The sequence below is a fragment of the Lacerta agilis genome, chromosome 7 (genome assembly GCF_009819535.1).
Source record: "Lacerta agilis isolate rLacAgi1 chromosome 7, rLacAgi1.pri, whole genome shotgun sequence".
Lineage (NCBI taxonomy): Eukaryota > Metazoa > Chordata > Lepidosauria > Squamata > Lacertidae > Lacerta > Lacerta agilis.
This window is the reverse complement of record NC_046318.1, coordinates 5031201-5053390: the sequence shown is the minus strand read 5'-3', so window position 1 is coordinate 5053390 and position 22190 is coordinate 5031201. Positions and strand designations below refer to the sequence as shown.

At 46.7% G+C, this 22190-nt stretch overlaps 1 protein-coding gene across 1 annotated transcript in view; it reads right to left on the bottom strand.

Annotated features, from left to right (window-relative positions):
* LOC117049654 (protocadherin gamma-C3-like) overlaps positions 1 to 22190 on the bottom strand; it is a 70552-nt gene that overhangs the window by 23657 nt on the left and 24705 nt on the right. Inside the window, exon 3 of the mRNA XM_033154459.1 lies at positions 6929 to 6987. Coding sequence (XP_033010350.1) covers positions 6929 to 6987 — 59 coding nt within the window. The remainder of the gene's footprint in view (positions 1 to 6928; positions 6988 to 22190) is intronic.

The window sequence follows — 22190 nt, the reverse complement described above, 5'->3', positions numbered from 1 at the left end:
CTCTCTATACAAGGGAAAAAAAACCCTCCACTTGGCAGAATTTCTGATTTCATACACTTAAAAGGCACAGGTGATTCGCCAGAAAAAATATGGACAATCGCACAGATTACTACACACACAAAAATCCTTCCAGTAGCACCTTAGAGACCAACTAAGTTTGTTCTTGGTATGAGCTTATGTGTGCATGCACACTTCTTCAGATACACTGAAACAGAAGTCACCAGACCCTTATATATAGTGAGAGAGTGGGGAGGGGTATAGATAGCTTTGTCATGTATAATGAGATAAGAATCCAATGGACATAAATCTGATATCAGGAATCACAAGACAGAGAAACCAGTAGGAGAACACTTCAGTCTCCCAGGACATTCTATACAAGATCTCAAAGTAGCTGTCTTACTACAAAGGAATTTAAAAAAATAGACTGGAAAGAGAAGTTGCTGAATTGCAACTAATTACCAAACTTAAAACCATGGAGAGACCTGGTCTGAACAAAGACATTGGATTTTTATCTCATTATACATGACAAAGCTATCTTTAGCCATCTCACCCTTTGCTTTTCCCTTAAGACTAATTGCAGCCGATAACAGTCGTCAACAGGTTTTCCACACCGATCAGCCAATGACCCATTCCCACCACCCTTCTGAGTAATACCCCTCCTCACTCTCTCACTATATATAAGGGTCTGGTGACTTCTGTTTCTGTGTATCTGAAGAAGTGTGCATGCACACGAAAGCTCATACCAAGAACAAACTTAGTTGGTCTCTATGGTGCTACTGGAAGGAATTTTTTTTAATTTTTATTTTGTTTTGACTATGGCAGACCAACATGGCTACCTACCTATAACCAGATTACTACACAGTTATCAAATCTGCAGCAGATCACTTATTTGGGAGAACAGGACTGCAAACAATTGGGTAAGAGTGCTGGAAACTGCAGATTTATTTCCATTTAAAGGGAGCATAAGACTGGAAAAAGAGGTCTTAGGTCCTAGTTACTACTTAAGCAAATGCTAAAAAATATGCAGTGGAACTAGTCGAGGACTCAAGGACAAGGGCTGGTGCCATGGATCAGCATTACGAGGCACCCACAGAGACCGACACCACCACAGAAGAGGGTCCACTGCTGAATTCTATTTATTGACTTAAAACATTTATATACTGCTCTTCAGTTAAGAGTTTCCAAGGAAGTATTACATCAGCTTGCAGACTGCAAAACACAAATCATCAATAGAATGGTTGAGAGAGCACAACAAACAATCCAAGCGGATATATAAAAATGCACCAGAAGTTAAAAACCTGGGGAAATAAAAATGTATTTGTCTGGTGCCTAGAAGATATTAACGTAGGCACTAGGCAAGCCTCCCTAGGAGAGAGCCCCACAAGGGGTGCTACAATTGAGAACGCCCTGTCTGGCTGTTGCTATCCGGTCCCCTGCCACTCTAGGAAACACACAAGCACACACAACCCCAGGATGCACCCAGTGATGTGAAGGAATCATAGAATTGTAGACTTGTCGAGTTGGAAGAGACCCTGAGGGTCATCTAGTCCAACCCCCTGCAATGCAAGATTATGCAGCTGTCCCCTATGAAGACTGAAATGTCAACCCTGGCATTATCAGCACCATGCTCTAACCACCACCACAAATCAACAGGAGCTGAACCACAACTGCCACTCCAAGCGTGTGAGCAGGGCAACAGCAAGGAGAAGGAGAAGTCACAGAAACAGCAGCCACTGCTCTCCCTTTCAGCAGTAGTGTGGGGCTGGACCCAAAGGAGGAGAGCAAGCAAATGGGCAGCACAGATGCCACCAAAGAGGATGTGGGCCCATCTTGTCCAATCTCTGCCTTCTCTCCCAACCAAAAATTGAACAGACTATCATGCCCCCCCCCCCATTTTATCTACAAGCTTTGCTGATCTGGGAGCAGAAACAGTAGAACAAGACAAAATGAAATTAAATCACTGAGAATATACATTGATCGTGCCAAATACTGATCTAAAATTTGGAAATGGCCATATGTGCGAATGCTGGGGGCTAGTACTGTAGTAAACTAGGCTTGTCAACCGCTCAGGGGGGAAATGCTCCTGTGCCATTATTAACAGGGGTCTGATTGGAAGAAATCAGAAGCGAAGCTTTTCATGCCATGGAGCAAATCACCTGTTCATTGCTGTAGCTCAAATGGTTAAGGAAGAGCTAAAAGGACTGGCTGAAAAGCTGGCAGCTCTGCTGCTGCAGGAGCAGCAAGTCTGGACATCCAGGAAGCTCAAACTGAGCTTTTCCTTGAGGGCTGAAGAATGCTGCCTTCTATGATGATGTTGCTTCTAATCTAGGAACAAAAAGCCCTTTATCAAACACTCAGTGACCTATTTTACTACAGTACAGTATACTTACTGCATTCTGGATTGGAGTTGCCAACATTTTCTGGCAGATTTTCTGAGCCTCTAACAGGTGTGTAGGAAGATTTCTGCAAGTGAAGCCTTTCCCTCTCATTAGGCATCTGCGCAACTGGGAAAAGTTTCAACTACTGGCACTTTCCCCAATTATGCAGATGTGGTGATGGGAGATTTCACATAATCTATTCCTGCTTATACAGCTGCAGTTCAGTTTGCAGAAGCCTGCTGGGACAAGCATCTCAGATCTATTCAGATGCAGGCATTGCGTGCCTCCTTTTTCACCCTAAGCTACCTCTTTAATATATTCCATCTTTTGTGGGTATTATTATTATTATTATTATTAAAAACAGCCAGGTGATTTAACCAATTTGCAGTATTTTTATGAGTTGGCTGGGCAGGGGGTGCAACACAACTCTGGTGGACACCAGCTTTCTTTTGTCAATTCCCCAAGCAAAATAAGAATATATCAGAATGTACAGGTGAAACACGAAAAATTAGAATATCGTGGAAAAGACCATTTATGTAAGCAATTGTTTTCATTAGCTACTGGAGTTTAATATATGAGATAGACTCATGACATGCAAAGCGAGGTATGTCAAGCCTTTATTTGTTATAAAAGTGATGATTATGGCGTACAGCTGATGAAAACCCCAAAGTTGAAATTGTTAATTTGGGGTTCTCACCAGCTGTATGCCAGAATCCTCACAATTATAACAAATAAAGGCTTGACATATCTCGCTTTGCATGCCGTGAGTCTACCTCATATATTAGTTTCACCTTTTAAGTTGAATTACTGAAAGAAATGAACCTTTCCACGATATTCTAATTTTTCGAGTTTCACCTGTACATCCAGTAGATCCACTTTGTCTGCTCTCTTGCTCTGGAAGTTCTAAAAAGCTCTGCTCAGGGACAGGTGTGTCTCCATTGTTGGTTTCGCAATCAAAGGACTGTCAAGTTCAATTGGCCAATGGATGCTTAAACATCTGTTACTAAATGCAGAGTTTTCTGAATGACAAAAGTAGGCATATTGCCATAAGTGTTATTTCTAAAGGCCCAAGTTACCTCTTCCAATGTGATTGGGTACAAGGTGCATTCTGATAACTAGGGTGACCACGATTGGTAAAGCTCACCCCACCATGAATATTTATGCCAGATATTTCTCCGTGTCAGGCTGATGTTAAAGGTACAAAGAGTAGGGGCAGAGATAAGAAACATCTGTACCAGGGCTCCGCCTGCATTGCTTTGATGTAATCCTTACAACATGTCTGTAAGTGTTAGCCTCCAGATTGTAGTGGCAGGTGGGTGGGAAGGCAGAGGATGAGAGTGAAGATGGCTTGCCTGGGGCTACCTTATGACTTCATGGCAGAGGTGAGATTTGGCCTTCCTGAGTCAGCGCTCTGTCTCATTGACGTGGTTCTACACAGGGGTGTACGAAGGGGGCGGGCTGCCCTGGGCACCACTCTGGGGTGTGTGTGACAAGATGGCCCGCTGCCTCCCCCCAGCTGTAGAGCAGCTGAGGGTGAACACACAGTTAGTATGGGCGCCGCTCGCGTGGCGGCATCCGCACGGGCAGCTGCTCATGTGCGCCGTCCGTGCGTGCTGCCTCTCGCACGGTGACCGTAGGGGCTGCTGTGCGCCCGCAGTCTGTACAGGATGCCGCGCATATGCGCAGCTGGGCGGTTTGCCCCGCCCCTCGGCATCCTGCCCCGAGTGCCGGAGAGGGGTCCTCTGCCACTGGCTCTACATCAGCCTTCTTTTAAAAACTTCCGATAACCCTAGTAAAAGACACTGGAGCAGAACCCTTTTAAAAAAGTACGCAACCCTGCTATTGGCAACTTGAAAAACAAGTGCCTGGTTCTAGAGTTAAGGCATTTGTGGCTCAGGGTCCACCTGCACTTCCCTTTGTCTCATGATTTCAAGTGTCTGAGAGCGTGTTTTTTTTGGTCTTGCTGCTTTCCCCAGGAAAACCCGTTGCATCAATCCACAGAAAACCCAAACATTGGGGGGCAGGGGGCAAAGTGCCTCAGCCCTTAGGAGCCAGCGTCTATGAATGGAGGTGTACAGGGCCACTCCAAAGAGAATGGGGATGAGAGCAGTGCAACTTTGCTCCCACTTCACAGTATTTCTGCAGCTTTCAATACCATTGACTATGGCAGAGGTCTTCAACCTTTTGGAGTCCGTGGCTCCCTTGACCAACCACATTCTTTCTGCAGGAGCCCAGTTATGTCACCCCCTGCCTGCAGAGCTGGCAGCCTCCCCTCAGCCTGCTCTCCCCTCTCCTGGGGAGTCCTCTGGGCAGCCACTGCTGCCACCCCTGGTCTCTGAGCTGCACCCCCCCCCCGCTCCAAAGAGAGGTGCGTCCCAGAGGCACCATTCACCTGCAGGGCTTACAGCTAGGGCTGCTGCAACAAACAGCTGTGCAAACCTTTGGGAGGATGAGACGCGAGAGGGCATTAGAGGAGGGAGGGAAAGAAAGAAAGAGGGACAGAGGCCAGTGTTGCCCGGCCCTTATTATGTACTGAGCTTGGATCCTAGAACAATAGGCAGGTAGGATCCTAGAATGCAGCAACCTGATCCGGCCCTAGGAAGAAGTGAATCAGCCCATTACTAGAAAAATATGCAGAAGGCAGCAACCTGATTGTCTTGCAGGAGCAGCCCAATCAGGCTCCGGGGGGGAGTTGAATCAGCCAATCACGTGGGACACATTGTGTAAATAATGTATATATAGCCAGAGGTTTGGGGGGAAATTGGTTCGCTGTTTACTATGAGCTGAAATAAAGAGCATGAAATCAATACTCTACTCTTGAGTCTATTTCAGCACCCCTGACCATCATTCAAGGCACTCTGTGGTGCCAATGCACACTGAACTATGAAAACCTCTGGACTATGGAATCTTTCTGGACTGGCTCTGTGAAGTGGAAATCAGGGGGCCCTGTACTACAGTAGCACCTATGGGACCAAGTCCAGAAAGCAGCACTGGAAGAGTGCTTTTTGGCTCCTTGGCAGTTATGCCACAGGCTACTGTTTTATCCCCAATGCTATGAAACCACTAAGAGTAGTCATTAGGAGTTTGGGGGGCAGGGTGCCATCTGTATGCTGATGGTGCTCAGATCTATTTTTTGAAAATAGAATCAGGGGAGCTCATGCAGGCCTGAATACAATGGTGGACTAAATGAGGGAAAATAAACTGAGCTTGAATCCTGGCAAGACAGAGGCACTGTGGGTATAGAATTTTAATAAATAATGATTTTTTTTTTTTGTAAACCACTTAGAAGTTTTTTCTTTATAAACAAGCAGTATATAAATTTTGCTAAATTGATCAATCACTGTCACCTGCGTCACAGCCTCACCATACAACTTTCAATAAGGGGATAATAGCTTCTGTTTACAAAGCTGCCGTATTGTCCCCACTCTTTCCTTTGGGACTTTTGTTCATTTGTCACAACACCTCAAGGCTATTCATATTCTATACAATTTATTTTGGACGATATTGAACTTGACATCCTTGATTAATAAGAGGACAGTTTTCAGAACTATAAGTGTGTCGGGTCCATAGAGGGAAGCAAAACCTACAAAAGGAGTCCTGTGGCCCCTTTAAAAGCTATTGTGTTTGCTAACGGCCGAATCTTTTGCAGGCTAGAGCCCAACTTTATCACATGGCATCAAGGGGTTTTCAAGGTGCTGGTTCATTCTGGCATGGTTGTCTGTGGTTTGGGGTGCTGCTAGCTTTCTCCACAGCTATCTCAGATACTCATTATCTGAGGGAGGCAGAAAGTGCTATCAGACCATGTTTTCATCATCCAGCATCCTCCTCCAATCTACATGACTGTGTACTCCAAGTTTTGGCCAGCCCCTTTAACTGCAATTTGTTCTGCAGCAAATTAATGGTGAAACACCTCACTCCATACTACCGCTTGATGACTTTCGCAGCGGCACAGGGTGAGAGTTTTCTTTTTTGGCCAACTGGCAACCCTATTTTAATAACCACCAATTCAGCTCAGCTGGATTTGCTTAATAGCTTGACAAGAGATTGTTGGTAAGTCATTTAATCCTCTCATTTACAACCCAGCTTCTTCTTTTTTGTTAACAATAGATAGAACAAGACAACCAGTATAACAAGGAGCTCAGGAATATGCCTTAACCCAGGGACAGGGTATCTCCAGATGTTGTTGGACTCCAACTCCCATCAGTCTCAGCCAGGGTGGTCAAGGATGATAGGAGCTGTAGTCTGGACACATCTGGAGGACCATGGGTTCCCCATTCTTGCCTTAACCCATAGGTTGGTTCATTCACTGCATATGGAAAACTGAAGTGTGAGATAACATAAGACTCAAACTCACACAACCCTTTTCGATTTCTTTTTAGCACAAAGTATTATAGAAATGGTGGCAGAACAGCTGTAGAAGAAAGACCAGGCTGCCGCCGCCTCAGTTACGCCTCCATATATTCAGTGCATTTCCACCACAGCACAGAACTGAAATCCATAGTTGGAACTTAGGAACAGCTTTGCAGAAGACGAGAAAATGAATAACTCACCCACTGGTTCCTGGTCTCTGGGCCTGAGAGAAACGCCAGTCTGTGTTAGGTTGTGCTTGCTGCAAGAGAAACACAAAGAGAGGTTTAGTGGCTCTATTCCTAAAATGAAGCTCAGCTATAAAATATACACACACATGCATAGAACATCATTATATGTTCCAAAACACTTCTAAAGAAGTGTGTTTGGTTAACATGATAAGAAAGTAATCTAAATAATCTTGCAGAAGATAAGACAGTCAGAAGCTACCCATGAATAAATGAAGCATGAAATAAGCTTGAAGTGGCATCATTTAAACCAGAGAACACCAGAACATCAGGAATAATTTGGCCGGGGGGGGGGGGCAGGGCGTGGAGAGAGAAGTGCAGAATTAATTGGTACTGAGAGAGTACCAACATCTGAAATGCTAATAGAATTTCCTAATTTATAATCTTTTCTGAAACAGGTCAGTGTTAGGGCTTTGATTTAATGTCTTCTGTTTCCTTTGATCTTTGGAGCTTTGCAATTTTTTTCGCCCACTGAGATTAAAAATTCCATTTCCCACAACAATAATGATTTCTTTGAAGGCGCAACAGAAGACACTATATTGGAATAGATGGAGCCGTGTGTTACTTTCCACCCACATTGTTGTATTATGAGAACAATGGACATTTTGTAAATAAAGGAGTACATAAAATGCCACTATGAGCAGCGTGTTTGAATGGCTCTTTGTGATCACAGCTGAAAGACACACTGTGGTTGATGTATGCTGCAAAACTCCAGATATCCTGTCATTGTCCTCCATTAATTCTTTAGTAATAAAATTCCACAACATTAGAGAGATTTGCACCCGAACCGTTGTTTATGTGTTTTTTCCTTAAACAAAATGGATAAACATGTTTTAAGATCAGGATGCAAGGGTGCAATCGACATCTTATTAAAACAATGTCAAAATTAGAATTGATTCAGGTGAATCTGGACTCCAAGAACCCTGCAAATAAAAAACTATATGACTGCAATCCAAACCCCACTTGCCTGAGAGTAAGCCCAATTAAATTCAATAGGACTCATTTCTGAGTAGACATAGCTAGGGTTGAGACAATGTATCCTACTACAATAGGAGGAGTCCAGCTTTACTGATTACCGGTATTGATCTGTGAACACTAAAGGATTAAAATATACTACTGGTGTCAGTTAAACAAGTTCGTAAATCTATTTATGTATGTGTAAAATTATCATATATAACATTATATAGCATGTATAAATATACATATATTTCTCTGCAGACTAAATATGCAGAAACAAGCCTCTTCCTGTGAGTTAATCATTGTGAACACTTACTTCCTCAGTTGCTTCTATAATTTGCAGAGCCAGAGGCTACAATAATCAAACCTTGAATCCTAAATTTAAACACCTAAATACAGGCAGTTCTTTAAATATATTTTGAGCATCTTCAGCACACACAGAATTTTTTTAAAAAACCCGACACACACAACCTGTGGTTTTCTGAAGTTTAGAAAATGGCACCTGTTTATTTAAGTTTCTAAATGTGGATTTAGACATTCCTAAAATGGTTAAGTTCCTGTCCCCAAGTCTCAAAAAGCTCAAATTTCAGCTAGATTTCTTTACGAGGTGGCAAAAGCTGGAACGTGAAAGCTGTGTGCGATAAGGATTGCAAAACAGTGTGTCATGTGTTGCAAAATACTGCATTCATTCGGCACATGGTATCTTCATATTGCCAGCAAAATTTAGAAGCGGGAAAGAAGCAAAAATGAAGTAAGAGCAGTTTGTTAAAATTACTGATATGTAAATTTTGTATTGTTGCTTTTTCTTAAATAAGCTGAGCCTGCCCCTTTCCCCAAGGCCTCACTGCTTCCTGTCCCGTGTGTTAACCCAATGGGAATTTTTCATTTAAAAAAATGTTTTTTAATTTTTAAATTTATATTTTAAAATCAGTTGCTCACTTTATAACACATCCAAGTAATTCAGTTAAAAATATACCGTCTCATTTGCAGTCACTCTTAGCTCCTGCCACTCTTATGGAAAGGGCTTGATGATGCCCTCCTGTGCACTTCTGAAATGCCCATTCACTTCAATGGGACTTTGCACAGGAGAACTTCCCGGTGAATGGTGATAAGAAGTTTTCCCTAAGGTGCTACTTAAGTGTAACTGTGATGTCACAGAATCATGTATTTATTAGATGTACTTGTTTTAAGCGCCTGCAGGCTGCTTTTGGGGGCGAAGACCCCCCCGACGCAACGTGTCAAAATTAAAACATGCTCAAAAATGGCAAAATAACGCCAGCAGCTTCACAGTTTCTCCACAATATTACCTTAAGATGGTGATAGATCTGGATTTTCCCGACAGTTTTACAGAACTCTGATAATGGTAGCAGTGAGGGGAGTAGGGAGTACTTTTTAAAATGAGTTCAGCCACCCTCCCCTTCTGACCCATCTCCCCCAACCACCACCACCATCATTTGCTAAAGGATCCATTAAGCACATATGTGCAAAATGATGCTGCTAAAGATGCCTCAAGATATACACCCATGTGGTCCCATTTCAGTCTCTTCCTTTGAACTAACATCTTCCATAAAGCCTTTGGTTTGGAAACCTCTGGCTTTCCTCTCCAGCTGAGATGAGAGTGGAGTCAAAGTCTGTTCAGATCTGGCTTCTTCCCCCAAATGTTTGCTGCACATGTAGAGAAGGTCTGGAACGGAGCTCGTTTGTAGCTGCATCTGCTCTCTCTCAGCTTTCGCTAAACTTGCCCCCCGCCCCCCCTTTTCTCTGACTACATTTAGGTCAAGTGCTTCTTGTGGCAGGGCCATGGGTTGTGCTTTTCTTTACTCTGTAAAGTGCTGTGCACACGGGTGGCACAATAACAATTCTACTGAGTTTTTTTTATATATAAAAAAGCCTAACTGACAAGCAACAGTAGCAACCCAAACAGGACTGTGGATCCACCTGACCTTATGGGTTATGTCCAGCATAGGGGCTACCTAAACGTCCCATCGGCACATGGGTTTCCTCTTGCACAATAGGACTCTCCTTGCCTCTTGCCTCCCCCCCTGCCCCCCCCAGCGCTGTGCACCACCTAACTCTGTATGGAGGTTCCTCAACTCCCTGGAGCAGATTTGGGGAGGGTTTGTGGAGCATGTGGAGAGGAAGAATGGGGGGGAGGGAAGGGGGCAGACCCCATTTCACAAGCAGAAATCCTTGCACGGATGGGATGCATGCGTTGGATTACCACCCTATATATTTGTTTTGTTATAATATTTTTATACCACAACTTTAATCATATTCCCAGGAGTCCCAGTCAAGAGCAACTATTGCACATGCATTTTCCTCTCACCCCGATTAACCATAGAACATCCTGGGGGGTGGGGGAGGCAGTTGGAGAGAGTGTAGCATGGAAAGAAATGAAAGCCCTATACGAACCTTGTAAAAAGCATAATAGCTGCAAAATGAAGGAACCCCCGGATGTCACCTTCCACACCACACCACACACACACACACCACGCATACACACCTCATTTACCTCATTAACACCTAGCAGATGGAAGTCTATGGAAGATAAATATGGTAGATATATATGGATTTATGGATTGCAAGCAGAAATGTTTTAAGAATCACTTTAGTGTATCTTACCCCATCAGAGGGAGTCTGCAAAACACTGCCTGCCTGCTCAAAGGCAAGCATGCTTTCTGCTGTAGTGGAATGACTGAAAGGTTTAACAAAAAAGAATTCGCCCTGTTCAGACATTGGAGAGAGACAAGACTTGTAGTGCTGAGCTCCAGCTCCGCCCACTTCAAGGTATCTGATAAAGCCTTCGGGATGTGGGCGCCCAGTGAAATTTATGGTGGATTTCCTGTCTGTCCTCTTACTACAGCAGTGTGACATGAACCAGCTGGGGACACAGAGGCCAGATCTGAAGCACCTGGCCCCCACAATAACCAACATTACACAAGAGACCAGAGAGATGGCCACAAGAGAGATGATAAGGTACAGAGTTAGGCTGGGGGCTCTGGAAGGTGATTTAGGGAGAAGGTCCAAGGACTTGGAAAAGTCCTGCACAGCATTATCCTCTGAGGAAATCACAAGAACCAGTGAGGCTGAGAGAGACGGCACTCCATTGTCTCTTACTTCTATCACCAACCTGTGGGACACCCCAGGCTCCCTCAATGCCCGAACAGCCCGGATCTCTCCTGAGTGGCGTTCCACTTTGAACGGGGTGGCTTCATTGGCATCCTGAAGCAAACTATATGACAGCCAAGCATTGTGGCCACTGTCAGCATCCACAGCCACCACTTTGGTCACCAGGAACCCAGGTTCCACCGGGAGCAGAACTGGCTGGTGAAAGGCAGAGCCCTTGGAGACTTGCGGGTGCACAATCACGGGGGCGTTGTCGTTCTGGTCCACAACAAACAAGTGAAGAGTGGCTGTGCTGCTCAGGGGTGGGAAACCCGAATCCTTCACCTCCACTGCAACTTGAAAGACTTTCTCTTGCTCATAGTCAAGCATCCTGGATGTGTAAATGCTGCCATTCTCTTGGTTGATGTGGAAATAGGTCGAAATGGGTAAGCCATGATTTCCATTGTCCACGATGGAATAAGACAGCTTGGAGTTGACACCTGCATCCGGATCTAAGGCTGACAGAGAAAAAACTAGAGTCCCAGGGGAAGTATTTTCCTCCACATGGGCGGTGTATGAAGGGATGGAGAAAGTGGGTGCATTGTCATTGACATCTGAGACTTGAATAAATATGTTCTTGTGGGTGGATTTTTGAGGCATTCCAGAATCTGTTGCTTTAATTGTGATATTATATCCAGCAGCCTTCTCTCGGTCCAGAGGCCCATTGGTCACCAGTGAATAATGTCCCTTAAAGGAAGACACCAGTTTGAATGGGATGTGCCTTGTAATCTCCAAGTGGACTTGCCCATTTTCCTCAGAGTCGTTGTCCTTTGCTTGGATCAGGGCAATGACTGTTCCTGTGGGTGCATCTTCTTGCACTGGGCTAGAAAGGGAAGTCAGCATAATCTCTGGGCTGTTGTCATTGACATCAACAAGTTCCACTCTGATGTTGCAGTGACCCTCCATGGCAGGGGATCCCTTGTCTTTTATGTAGATAGCTATCTCGTAAGCATTGGCTTCTTCATAGTCCAGCAAAGCTTTGGTCCTGATCTCCCCTGTCTGGGGATCCAAGCTAAATAAGTCAAGGAGCTTCAGAGGTGCGCTATTGCTGGCTTTGAGGAAATACTCCATCTCTCCATTGGGTCCTTCATCTAAGTCCGTAACATTGAGCTTAGTTACGACAGTCCCCACCTGGACATTTTCCTCCAAATAAACTTTGGACACTGGCGGGTCACACACAGGGGGGTTGTCATTTGCATCCAGGACGTGGACTGTCACCTGGGCAGTCCCAGACTGAACAGGATTCCCACTATCCAGAGCTGTCAGGATTAAGTGATGGACAGCGGCTTTTTCCCTGTCCAGAAGCTTCTCCAGCACAATTTCGGGCATTTTGACCCCGTCCCCCCTGACGTTAATGCTCAAGGCAAAATGTTCGCTTGGGCTCAGCTCATAGGTGGCAATGGAATTGGAGCCCGTGTCCGGGTCTTCGGCGGCTTCCAGGCGCAAGCGGGTGCCCGGGTTGGCCACCTCGGTGATTTCCAAGGAAACCCTGTCCTTCGGGAACTTGGGGGCGTTGTCGTTCACGTCCAGGATCTCCACCTCCACCCGGTGGAGCTGCAGGGGGTTCTCCAGCACCAGCTGGAGAGGGAAGGAGCACGTGGGGCTGGAGCTGCACAGAGCTTCGCGGTCCAGCCTCTCGTGGACCAGCAACATGCCGTCGGCGAGGTTGACATGGAAGTAGTGGCGCATCCCGTCGCTGACCAGCTGCAGGCGGCGAGCGGACAAGCTCCGCACGTCCACGCCTAGGTCCTTAGCCACGTTCCCCACGGAAGAGCCTGGGTCCCGGTCCTCTGGGATGGAGTAGCGAATCTGCGCGGGGATGAGCCCTGGCAGGGACAAGACGGCAGCCACCAGCGCCAGCAGCTGCCACGACAAGCTCTGCCCGCCGCCCATGCCTGGCTCCTTTGCGCGCAAGGATGGCCGTCTCCAGCGGCTGCCTCTGCTCCAGGTATCCAGCCCGGGGGTGGCCGCTGCTGCCTCCGGACCACGCCGCAGTCCGGTGGCCCCCGCCCCGCCCCCCCAGGTCTGCTCCTGGCGGCTCCGGGGTGACCTGAGAGGTGCTGTGCAGCGGAAAGGCGCGGGCTGCAGCTGGAGATGCGGGAGGGGGGAGCGGGGGGGGGGATTTTAAAGCGCTCGGATCAGCAGCAGCTCATTGGCAAAAGGAGCAGCAGAGAAAAGGGGCTGTGAAATGGATACAGACAAGCGGCAATTCCCTCCTCGGCGGCGGCGGCGGCGGCAGCAGCAGCGAAGAAGCCCCTTCCCCGAAACACACACACACCCTGCTGCTCCCCCCTCCCCAATCTCTCTTGCCACCAGTTTTCCCTCCCTGCGCTTCCCATTCCTTTCCCAGCGCAGCAGAGAGATTTGGAGGGCTGACCCAAGGGAGCCATTGGCCAGAAGAGCTCCCTTGATGCCCCTTTTGGTGGAAAAGCAGGAATCGAAGGTGCAGAACGCAGACAGGGTGAGCTGCAGCTGACGGCAGCTGTAACTCCAGGAAGGGGCGGGGGGCTACTCTACCCTCCTGCAACCTCTTCACTTCAATCCCCACCCCCCCATCTCCGCTCATAAAGAAAGAGAGGAAAATTAGACACACAAAGCTTTGGAGCAGATACCTGTAGGTGCAATGTATCACAGCCTATGCTTGAGACCACGCATTGATTCCTCACCCCCACCCCAGGCACTTCTCCTAGGTGCAGGGAAACTCAAAAGAAAAGAAAGATAGTGGTGCCATGGCTGGAACAAAATAGGGACACTACATGGAAAATTCTCACCTTGCCAAAGAAGCTGGGTTCAGTGAGATTGCTGCAAGAGGCTGTCTTAAGTGTCAGATTAGGTTTCATGAATACAAATTCGCTAATGTCTGAGACAGGAGAAAAGCAGGATCTGTATCCACGGGCAGGGGGTCCAGAAGTGGCCACTTGCACTCCGATCATAGCATCTCCAGGGCTCAGCTGGTAATGGCAATGTCCCATCACGTGATCTGAAGCATCTTGAAGCCCACCAGCCTTGCTTCCACAGCATCCAAAGATGGTAGATGTTGCACGCGAATCACGGCGGAGGCATCGAACTCCCAAGGCCACCAAAGCCATCAGCGAGATGGTGGAAATTGCTGCCAAGGAGATGATAAGGTACAGAGTCAATGTGGGAGGTCCCTCAGTTTCCACTGAGTGAGCTGTTAACCCCAGAAAGGTTTCAGGGCTGCTCTCCTCCAAGAGCACCATCACAGTGACTGAGGTGGACAAGGAAGGATCACCTGAGTCTTTGACAACCAGGACAAGGTCCTGGGTAGGATTGTCTATGTCCTGTAATGCTCGTGTAGTCCTCACCTCCCCACTACGGAGGGCCATGCTGAAAATACCAGGGTCTGTGGCTTGCTCTACATGGTAAGAGAGCCAAGCATTTCGCCCAGAGTCCAAGTCCACTGCCATAATTTTTGTGATTAAGGCATTGGCTGCAGTAGATCGTGGAATTCTGAACTGTACAACAGAATCTTTCCCAGTAAAGGGGAATCGAATCCAGGGTGCATTGTCATTCTGATCTAGGAGGTAGATGTGCACCATGATTCTGTTGCAGAGAGGAGGGGAGCCACCATCACATGCCTCCACCAGGAACTGAAAATGATTCATATGCTCGTAATCAAAAGGGCTCTCTGCAAAGACATCTCCATTTGTTGGGTTGATGGAGACATAAGAGGTGAGGTCCTCAATCAATCCTTGCCCTGGGCTCGCCAAAACAGAATAAGACAAACGGGAATTCTGGTCCTTATCAGAATCTGTTGCGGAAACTCTAAGCAGTACCACCCCCACTGGATTGTTCTCTTCTATGACGGCTTCATAAAATGGCCTGTCAAAATGAGGTGAGTTGTCATTGACATCTGCCAGAGTTATGGAGAAAGAGGTGTGCTCAGAAAGAGGTGGATTCCCTAAGTCAAAGGCATAGATGGTGACATTGTATTGCGGAGTGCTCTCACGATCTAGCTGCTCACTGGTGAGCAAGGAATACTGGTGCTCAAAGTCTTTCCGAAGTTTGAAAGGAAGGTTTCTGGGCAGATCACAGCGGACTTTCCCTTGATCCCCAGAGTCTCTATCCTTGACATGTATCACAGCAACCACAGTGCCAGGAGGTGCATCTTCACCCATAGAGCTGGAGAAAGAGGTGAGAATAACTTCAGGTGCATTGTCGTTGACATCCATGACTTCTACCATAACACTGCAGTGTTCCTCCATAGTAGGGGAGCCCATGTCCTTAGCCTCCACTTCGATCTCGTAGACATTAGCTTCTTCAAAATCCAGGCTCCCTTGGACACGGATCTCTCCCGTAGTGTCATTGATAGCAAATATCCTGCGCAAGGCTTCTGAGTTATGGCTGCTGAGGGAATACTGCACCTCTCCGTTAGGCCCTTCGTCCAAGTCTGTTGCGTTCAGCTTAATCACCAGGGTTCCTGGAGGAGAGTTTTCTACTAAGCGGGTATAATAAGTAGGTTTGTCAAAAACCGGATGATTATCATTGGCATCCAGAATGTGGACAGCAATTCGAATAGCGCTAGATTTGGGGGATATGCCCCCATCTTCAGCTGTCAGGACCAAGTGGTGGACAGCGATGTGCTCCCTGTCCAGGGCTTTCTCCAGAACTAGCTCTGGGAATTTGGTGCCATCTGTACGTGCCTTCACGTTGAGGTTGAAGTTCTCATTGGCGCTGAGGTGGTAGGTCTGTAAAGTGTTAGTTCCTACATCTGAATCCTGTGCGTGCGGGATAGGGAAACGGGCACCCAGTGCAGCCAGTTCATAGATCTGCAGAGATATTGTGCTACTGGAGAACACAGGCGCATTGTCGTTGATATCCAGAATCTCCACTTCGATGCGATAGAACTCCACTGGGTTTTCAATAGCAAGTTTGAGGTGCAAGAAACAGCGCAGGTTCTGCCCACAGAGCTGCTCTCTGTCTATTCTGTCATTGACTATTATGATCCCAGTGTTCACATTCACAGAGAAATACTGGGAGTCAGAATCAGAAAGCACCTGCAGATTGGCAGCTGCAAGCTTTGTCACATCCATTCCTAAGTCCTTAGCAACATTTCCTACAAAGGCTCCTCGAGTGAGTTCCTCTGGGACAGAGTAACGGATCTGTGCAAAACAGCCACTCAGAAACAAACAGAAGGCAGAGGCATGCACGAGTCCCAAACGCCAAGCAGAGTTTTCTGTTCTGAGCATCTTTCTGAAATCCATAGCAGGAAGCTCTAAAACTGCAAAACAGGAGCTAAATATAGCAGGCAGTATCTCTTTAAACCTCTGGAGGATTCACCACCTATCTCGAAGAAATATGAAATATATGAGAGGAAAAGGGTCTGTGGTCAGTGTTTACCTCTCTCATTCATTGTTTTGGTTTGAGAGAGATTGACACAGGAGGGGAGTGGCACACACCGCAGATCTTCAATGCTAACCTCCTGCTCATTGGCTGAGACTGCCTTCCTATTTATCCAATCAGCAGCCTCCTTCCCAGGACAGCAACACACGCACCAATCCAAGTCTGGAAGTTGCTACTGTGCGAAAAAGGACCGCGTAACCTGCTGTTTTTAACCTAGAGACACCAGGCTAAACGGCAGACAATGGAAAACAAAGCCCAAAATCTTGTCTGGTTTTGGCTTCTGTGCTAGCTAGAGGACTCTCAGAAGCACACGCTGCAAAGAAACGTTTGCTGTAAAAGCACACTGGCTCCTCATGTATTACATCCACAACAGAACGGCTGATTTGTCATTTTTATGAGCAAAGACAATTCAATGAATACTAGGAAACAATAGTTCCTCTTACCCCATCCTAAGCTTCCAGATCAATCTCTTTTAGTTATTTCTAGGCTACCAAATTCATATCTAGCTTTATTTCTTTCAGAAGCCTTAAGACTCCCCCTTTCCAATGTAAAAACTCAAGGGAGTGATCGGTTTTTCTCAGGGAAAGAAATCTAATTGTACAGTTAGCAGTTGCAAAAATACGAAGAGCTAACTTTGTGACAGGCAGCATTTGAAGGGTGGTTTAAAATTATCATTTTCTTATTGTTCACATCCTGGTTCCAGCCCCTGCTCCCCTACCCACTTTCTCTCATTAAAAGGCAGCAATTTGTGGGAAGAAATCAATGTAATTTCCCCCCACTCTCCTGCTCTCTCTTTCCCAAGGTGTTATGAATATGTGGTGCAGGGTTAGGTTATGAAGAAGGAGGCACCGCCCCATTCTGATAACTGATGAATCAGCCCTCAGTCATGTTTCAAAGTGTTACTGGAGACACCAGATTCATGTGGGAAAGGAGAAAAAGGACAAAATGCCACCTCACCTGCCTGGGATGGTTCAGTGTATCAGTACGAGATAAGAAAGAGTCAAATTCTCTCGTCAGAGTACTTGGTTGAGGATAATCCACAGGCCTCATAAAGGTGAAATCACTTCTGTCCGAGCCGGGAGAATAGCTGGCTCTATAGCACTGGCTCTGGGAGTCTGTGGGCCTGAGTGTGACCTCCATGTATTTCAGTGTGCCATCTGAGTTCAGTTGAAGCTTAGGGCTGGATTGTTTGAAAACATCCCTGGCAGGAGCACCACTCAGGCTGCAGCAAGAAGAATCCCTGGCCTTTTTATTCCGAAAGCATTTTGCAGACAAGATTATGAACGTAACGAGGGACACAATGCTAACTGCCACCAGCGCAATAATGAGATAAAGGGTCAGGTCGGATTTTTCTTTGGGGTGAGTCAGGAAATCGCGAGACTGGGGCCTTTCCTTAGTTACTTTATCCTCCAATGAGACCACGATGGTGACAGTGGTAGACAAAGGTGGTTCTCCATTGTCCTTCACTAGTACAAGGATTTTCTGTGCTGGGAGATCTGTTTCCTGGAACTCCCGAACAGTCCAAATTTCCCCAGTGTAGGGAGCCACTCGGAACAAGGAGGGGTCAGTAGACTGGGAAAGCAAGGAGTAAGAAAGCCAGGCATTGTGGCCAGAGTCTGCATCCACTGCAGTGACTTTGGTGACCACATAGCCTGCCGATGCAGACTGTGGGATCCTCTGGATTGCGGACAGCTCCCGACCAGTCACTGGGTGCAAAACAACAGGCGTGTTGTCATTCTGATCCATTATGAAGAGGTAGACAGTGACACTGGAGCTCAGTTGGGGTGACCCAGCATCATGCACCATGATGGGGATTTGCAGCACCTGAAGCATTTCATAGTCAAAAGAGTGCTGGGCATAGACATTCCCATTGTCTGGGTTGACGTAAATGAAAGAAGAGACTGGAGCATCTTGAATCGGGCTTCCTGCCACTGAGTACGTGAGCCGGGAATTGTCCCCCACATCAGGATCAGAGGCTACCACAGTGCATAGCAGAGAGCCAGGTGGATTGTTCTCCTTCAAGAAGGAGTTGTAGAAGGGTTGAGAGAAGTACGGGGCATTGTCATTAACATCTGAAATGTTCAGCAAGATGGTGACATCTGTGGTTAGAGGTGGGGACCCTGAATCTTGGGCCGTCAACTTGATAGTGTATTGAGAAACTGTTTCTCTATCCAGCTTCTCAGAGGTAATCAAAGAATAGTGGTTTTCAAAAGATTTAATTTTAAAGGGCAAGTTTGGTGATATCTGTAAGTTCACCTTTCCATTGGCACCTGAATCTTGGTCTCGCACATTGAAAAGCCCCACCACTGTCTCTAAAGGGGTGTTTTCTGGCACGGGGTTTACCAGAGAGGTAAGGAGAACCTCTGGGGGGTGGTCGTTCTCATCTTCAACTTCCATTTGGATTACACAGTGGCCTTCCATTTGAGGAATGCCCTTGTCCCTGGCCCTTACATGAAGCTCATAAAAATGAGATTCTTCGAAATCCACAACTCCTTGGACACGGATCTCACCTGTGTGGGGATCCAAGCCAAACAACTTCTGGATGGAATCAGATGTGTGGATTCCAAAGGAATACTGTATTTCCCCATTAGAACCTGCATCAGGGTCAGTTGCATTAAGTCTGAAAAGCAAAGAGCCTACAGGGGTGTTCTCCGAAAATCTTATCTTGTACAAAGGGAGGTCAAATGCAGGCTCATTATCATTATTATCCAGGACCACAATGGTGATCAGAGCTGTTCCTGACAGTACAGGATCTCCCCCATCACAGGCAGTCAGGATGAGCTGGTGTTCCGATTGTTGCTCTCGGTCCAAAGGTTGCTCTAGCACCAGCTCAGGTAAAAGCTTGCCATCGTTCACGTTCTTTACATTAAGTGAGAAGTGGGGGTTGGGGCTGAGTCGGTAGACACTGACTGCATTGGTCCCCACGTCCGCATCATGAGCGCTCTCCAGTGGAAAGCGAGACCCTGTGGCGGCAGACTCTGCTATCCTCAGCACCAGCTTGGGAGTGAGGAAACCGGGGGAATTGTCATTCAAGTCCAGGATCTCTACCTCCAGGTGAAAGAGCTCCAAGGGATTTTCTATGACTACTTGGACTGGCAAAATGCACCCCGAGCTTGCTCCACACAGGGTCTCTCGGTCTATCTTTTCATTCACTATCAGAGCACCGTTGGCCAAGTTAACGGCAAAGTACCTCTTGCTCTCCTCGGAGCCCAGCCTCAGCCTGCGACGGGAAAGGTCTGCCACCGTTAAGCCCAAGTCCTGAGCCACCTTTCCCACCACGGTGCCCAGCTCCGATTCCTCCACCACGGAATAGTGGATCTGTCCTGTAACCAACGCCCGGCAGAACAGCAAAAACAAACCCAGTACTTGCCATTTGAAAGAGGGTTGCCGGGACAAATGTGGCTCCATTTCAGAAAAAAGGTCCCCTTCCAGAAGGAGTCTTTGTGATATCCCAGGGATAAAGAGGCTCCAGGACCTGGATGAATGCTGGTTTTTTAAATCCCTCGGTATTTCCTTCCAAATGAGTTAAAGTAGCTTTTGAGCTTGCCTAGCTGCAGCAACAGAATGTTAGTCAGAGAGTTGAGGGGGTGGATTGGGGGAGGGAAGCTGAATTACAGCCATAGCGACGGAGGAGGAAAGTCAAGGCAGAAAGAGCTGATCCCCCCCTCCCCCCAAAATCTGGATCAGCACCTGACTAGATGACAGCTCCATCCACTCTCCACCAGTGACAAGTCCACCTACACTCTTAAAGCTGCTGCAGCACATGAAGTTGGGAGACCAGGACTGATCACCCCCATACCTCAACCCTAAATGTAACTATTCAAGAGGCTGGTTTGCCACTGGTTTTGGCAGCTAAGTTTAGCAGCTCAGATTCTTGTTCTCAAGGAAACAGCACGTCCGGGAAGCATGAACGGTACAAATCCTCATTGTTCACATTAGCTAGATTCATTCCATCTCATCCGAACAAAAGACAAACTCTCAGCTGTAGGGGATACAGAATCATAGTCTCTCTGGCTAACAACTGGTCTGGTTTTTTCACTTGCAATGAAAAAGGTATTTGTTACAGTGGAAAAGACGAAAAGATAGGGAGAAACTCTCACAGAAAGTGCTTTAGCATTTTGCAACGCAGCTTCAATAAATGCATTTAGAACTCTTAGGCATTACCAAGGCAAAACAGACCCTTTCAGAATGTTCATTTTCAAATGCAGACATGGGAACCTCCACCACACAGTGAAGAATGCACAATCTTCAAAATTGCTTGAGGCCTCCCAGCTCCATTCATTGGCCTTTCCAAAATTAGAACATCACAATCAATGCAGCAGTATTTCTAAGTAGAACCATTGTAACCCAAAGACCATGGTGTGACTCTGAATGTCAGGAACCTACATACCAAGTGAATTTCAAGCTGTGGTGTTAAAGAGAAGGCACTCTCCAATAATGCGATACCCAAGTACAGATTCACAGAACTGTGATGGACTCAGTGAGTGGACCATTTTTCTTAAGATGGGGTGCCCCATTCTTGATGCACTCCCGACTTATGATCCTTAGCACTTTTTCTTTCCCCTCTCTCCACCAAGCTTTCAAAAACACCAGAAAAACAAATATTTGACAACCTCCCCTGGAAAATCATTTAACTGCTGGATTTATTTTTTGGTTAGAAACTTTTTGCTGCTTGTTAACCTAAATCTAAGTACCAGTAGTTTAAAAGCATTACATCTTGCCAAAAACCCACAGAGTAATCTTCCCAAGCTTCTTCTAAAATAGCCTATCCCCCTGAAGAATCTCAAATCCAACAAAATGCTTTTTAATTTACAAACTGACCACCTTAACACAAAGGCTGCCTAACACTGCCATTGCATCTGTGACCTCTATCCCTGGAGATTGTTACAGAATCACAGGGTGCTACACGACATAGTTATAGAACAGTATTTCATGCCTCACCTCGTTTGGCTCTTGGGAAAGGCTGCAGGCCAGAAGTGTGCCTGTGCTGTTGATATCCTGCTGAGTGACTGGTGTGGCTATCCTGAAATTCCTCCCTTCTGAAAAGTGGGTCTGACCAGGCCTTAGGAGGGTAAAAGGAGAAACAACATCTCCCCCAATGAAGGCTGTAGGGAACTCCATTTTTTCCTCCTGGCTCAAGCGTACTGAGAACGTGTCAAAGTGTCCTCCCACAAGAATAGAGTTCCTACCCTTCAGGTCGCTGGTCCAACCCACATCTGAGTGTCTTCCTTTCAGTCTTTTGAGACACTTCATAGCTAAAAACACAAAGGCCAGAGCAGAAAGTCCTGAGATTGTGATCAGAGCAATAATGAGTTGCAAGGTCAGGTGAGATAGCCCTTCTTGTTCCATGCTGGACTCTCTGAGGTCTGCTGTGCCCAACTCATGCTCATGCTCTAGATTAAGAATCAGAGTCGTTGTGGCAGACAGAGGTGGCTTCCCATTGTCCAAGATCTCAACAACCAACTCTTGGGAAGGGGCATCTTGTTCCAGGAGGGCTCGGACGGTTCGGATCTCCCCTGTCAATGCTGAGACTTGGAAAAGGCTTGGGTCTGTGGCTTGCTGCAACTTATAAGAAACCCATGCATTCTGCCCAGAGTCTGCATCCACAGCTGTGACTTTGGTTACCAGGTAACCTCCTTGTGCAGAAAACGGGACTGGCTGCTGGGCTAGGACCCCCTTCTTGGTTACAGGGTATACAACGAGAGGAGCATTATCATTCTGGTCTATGATG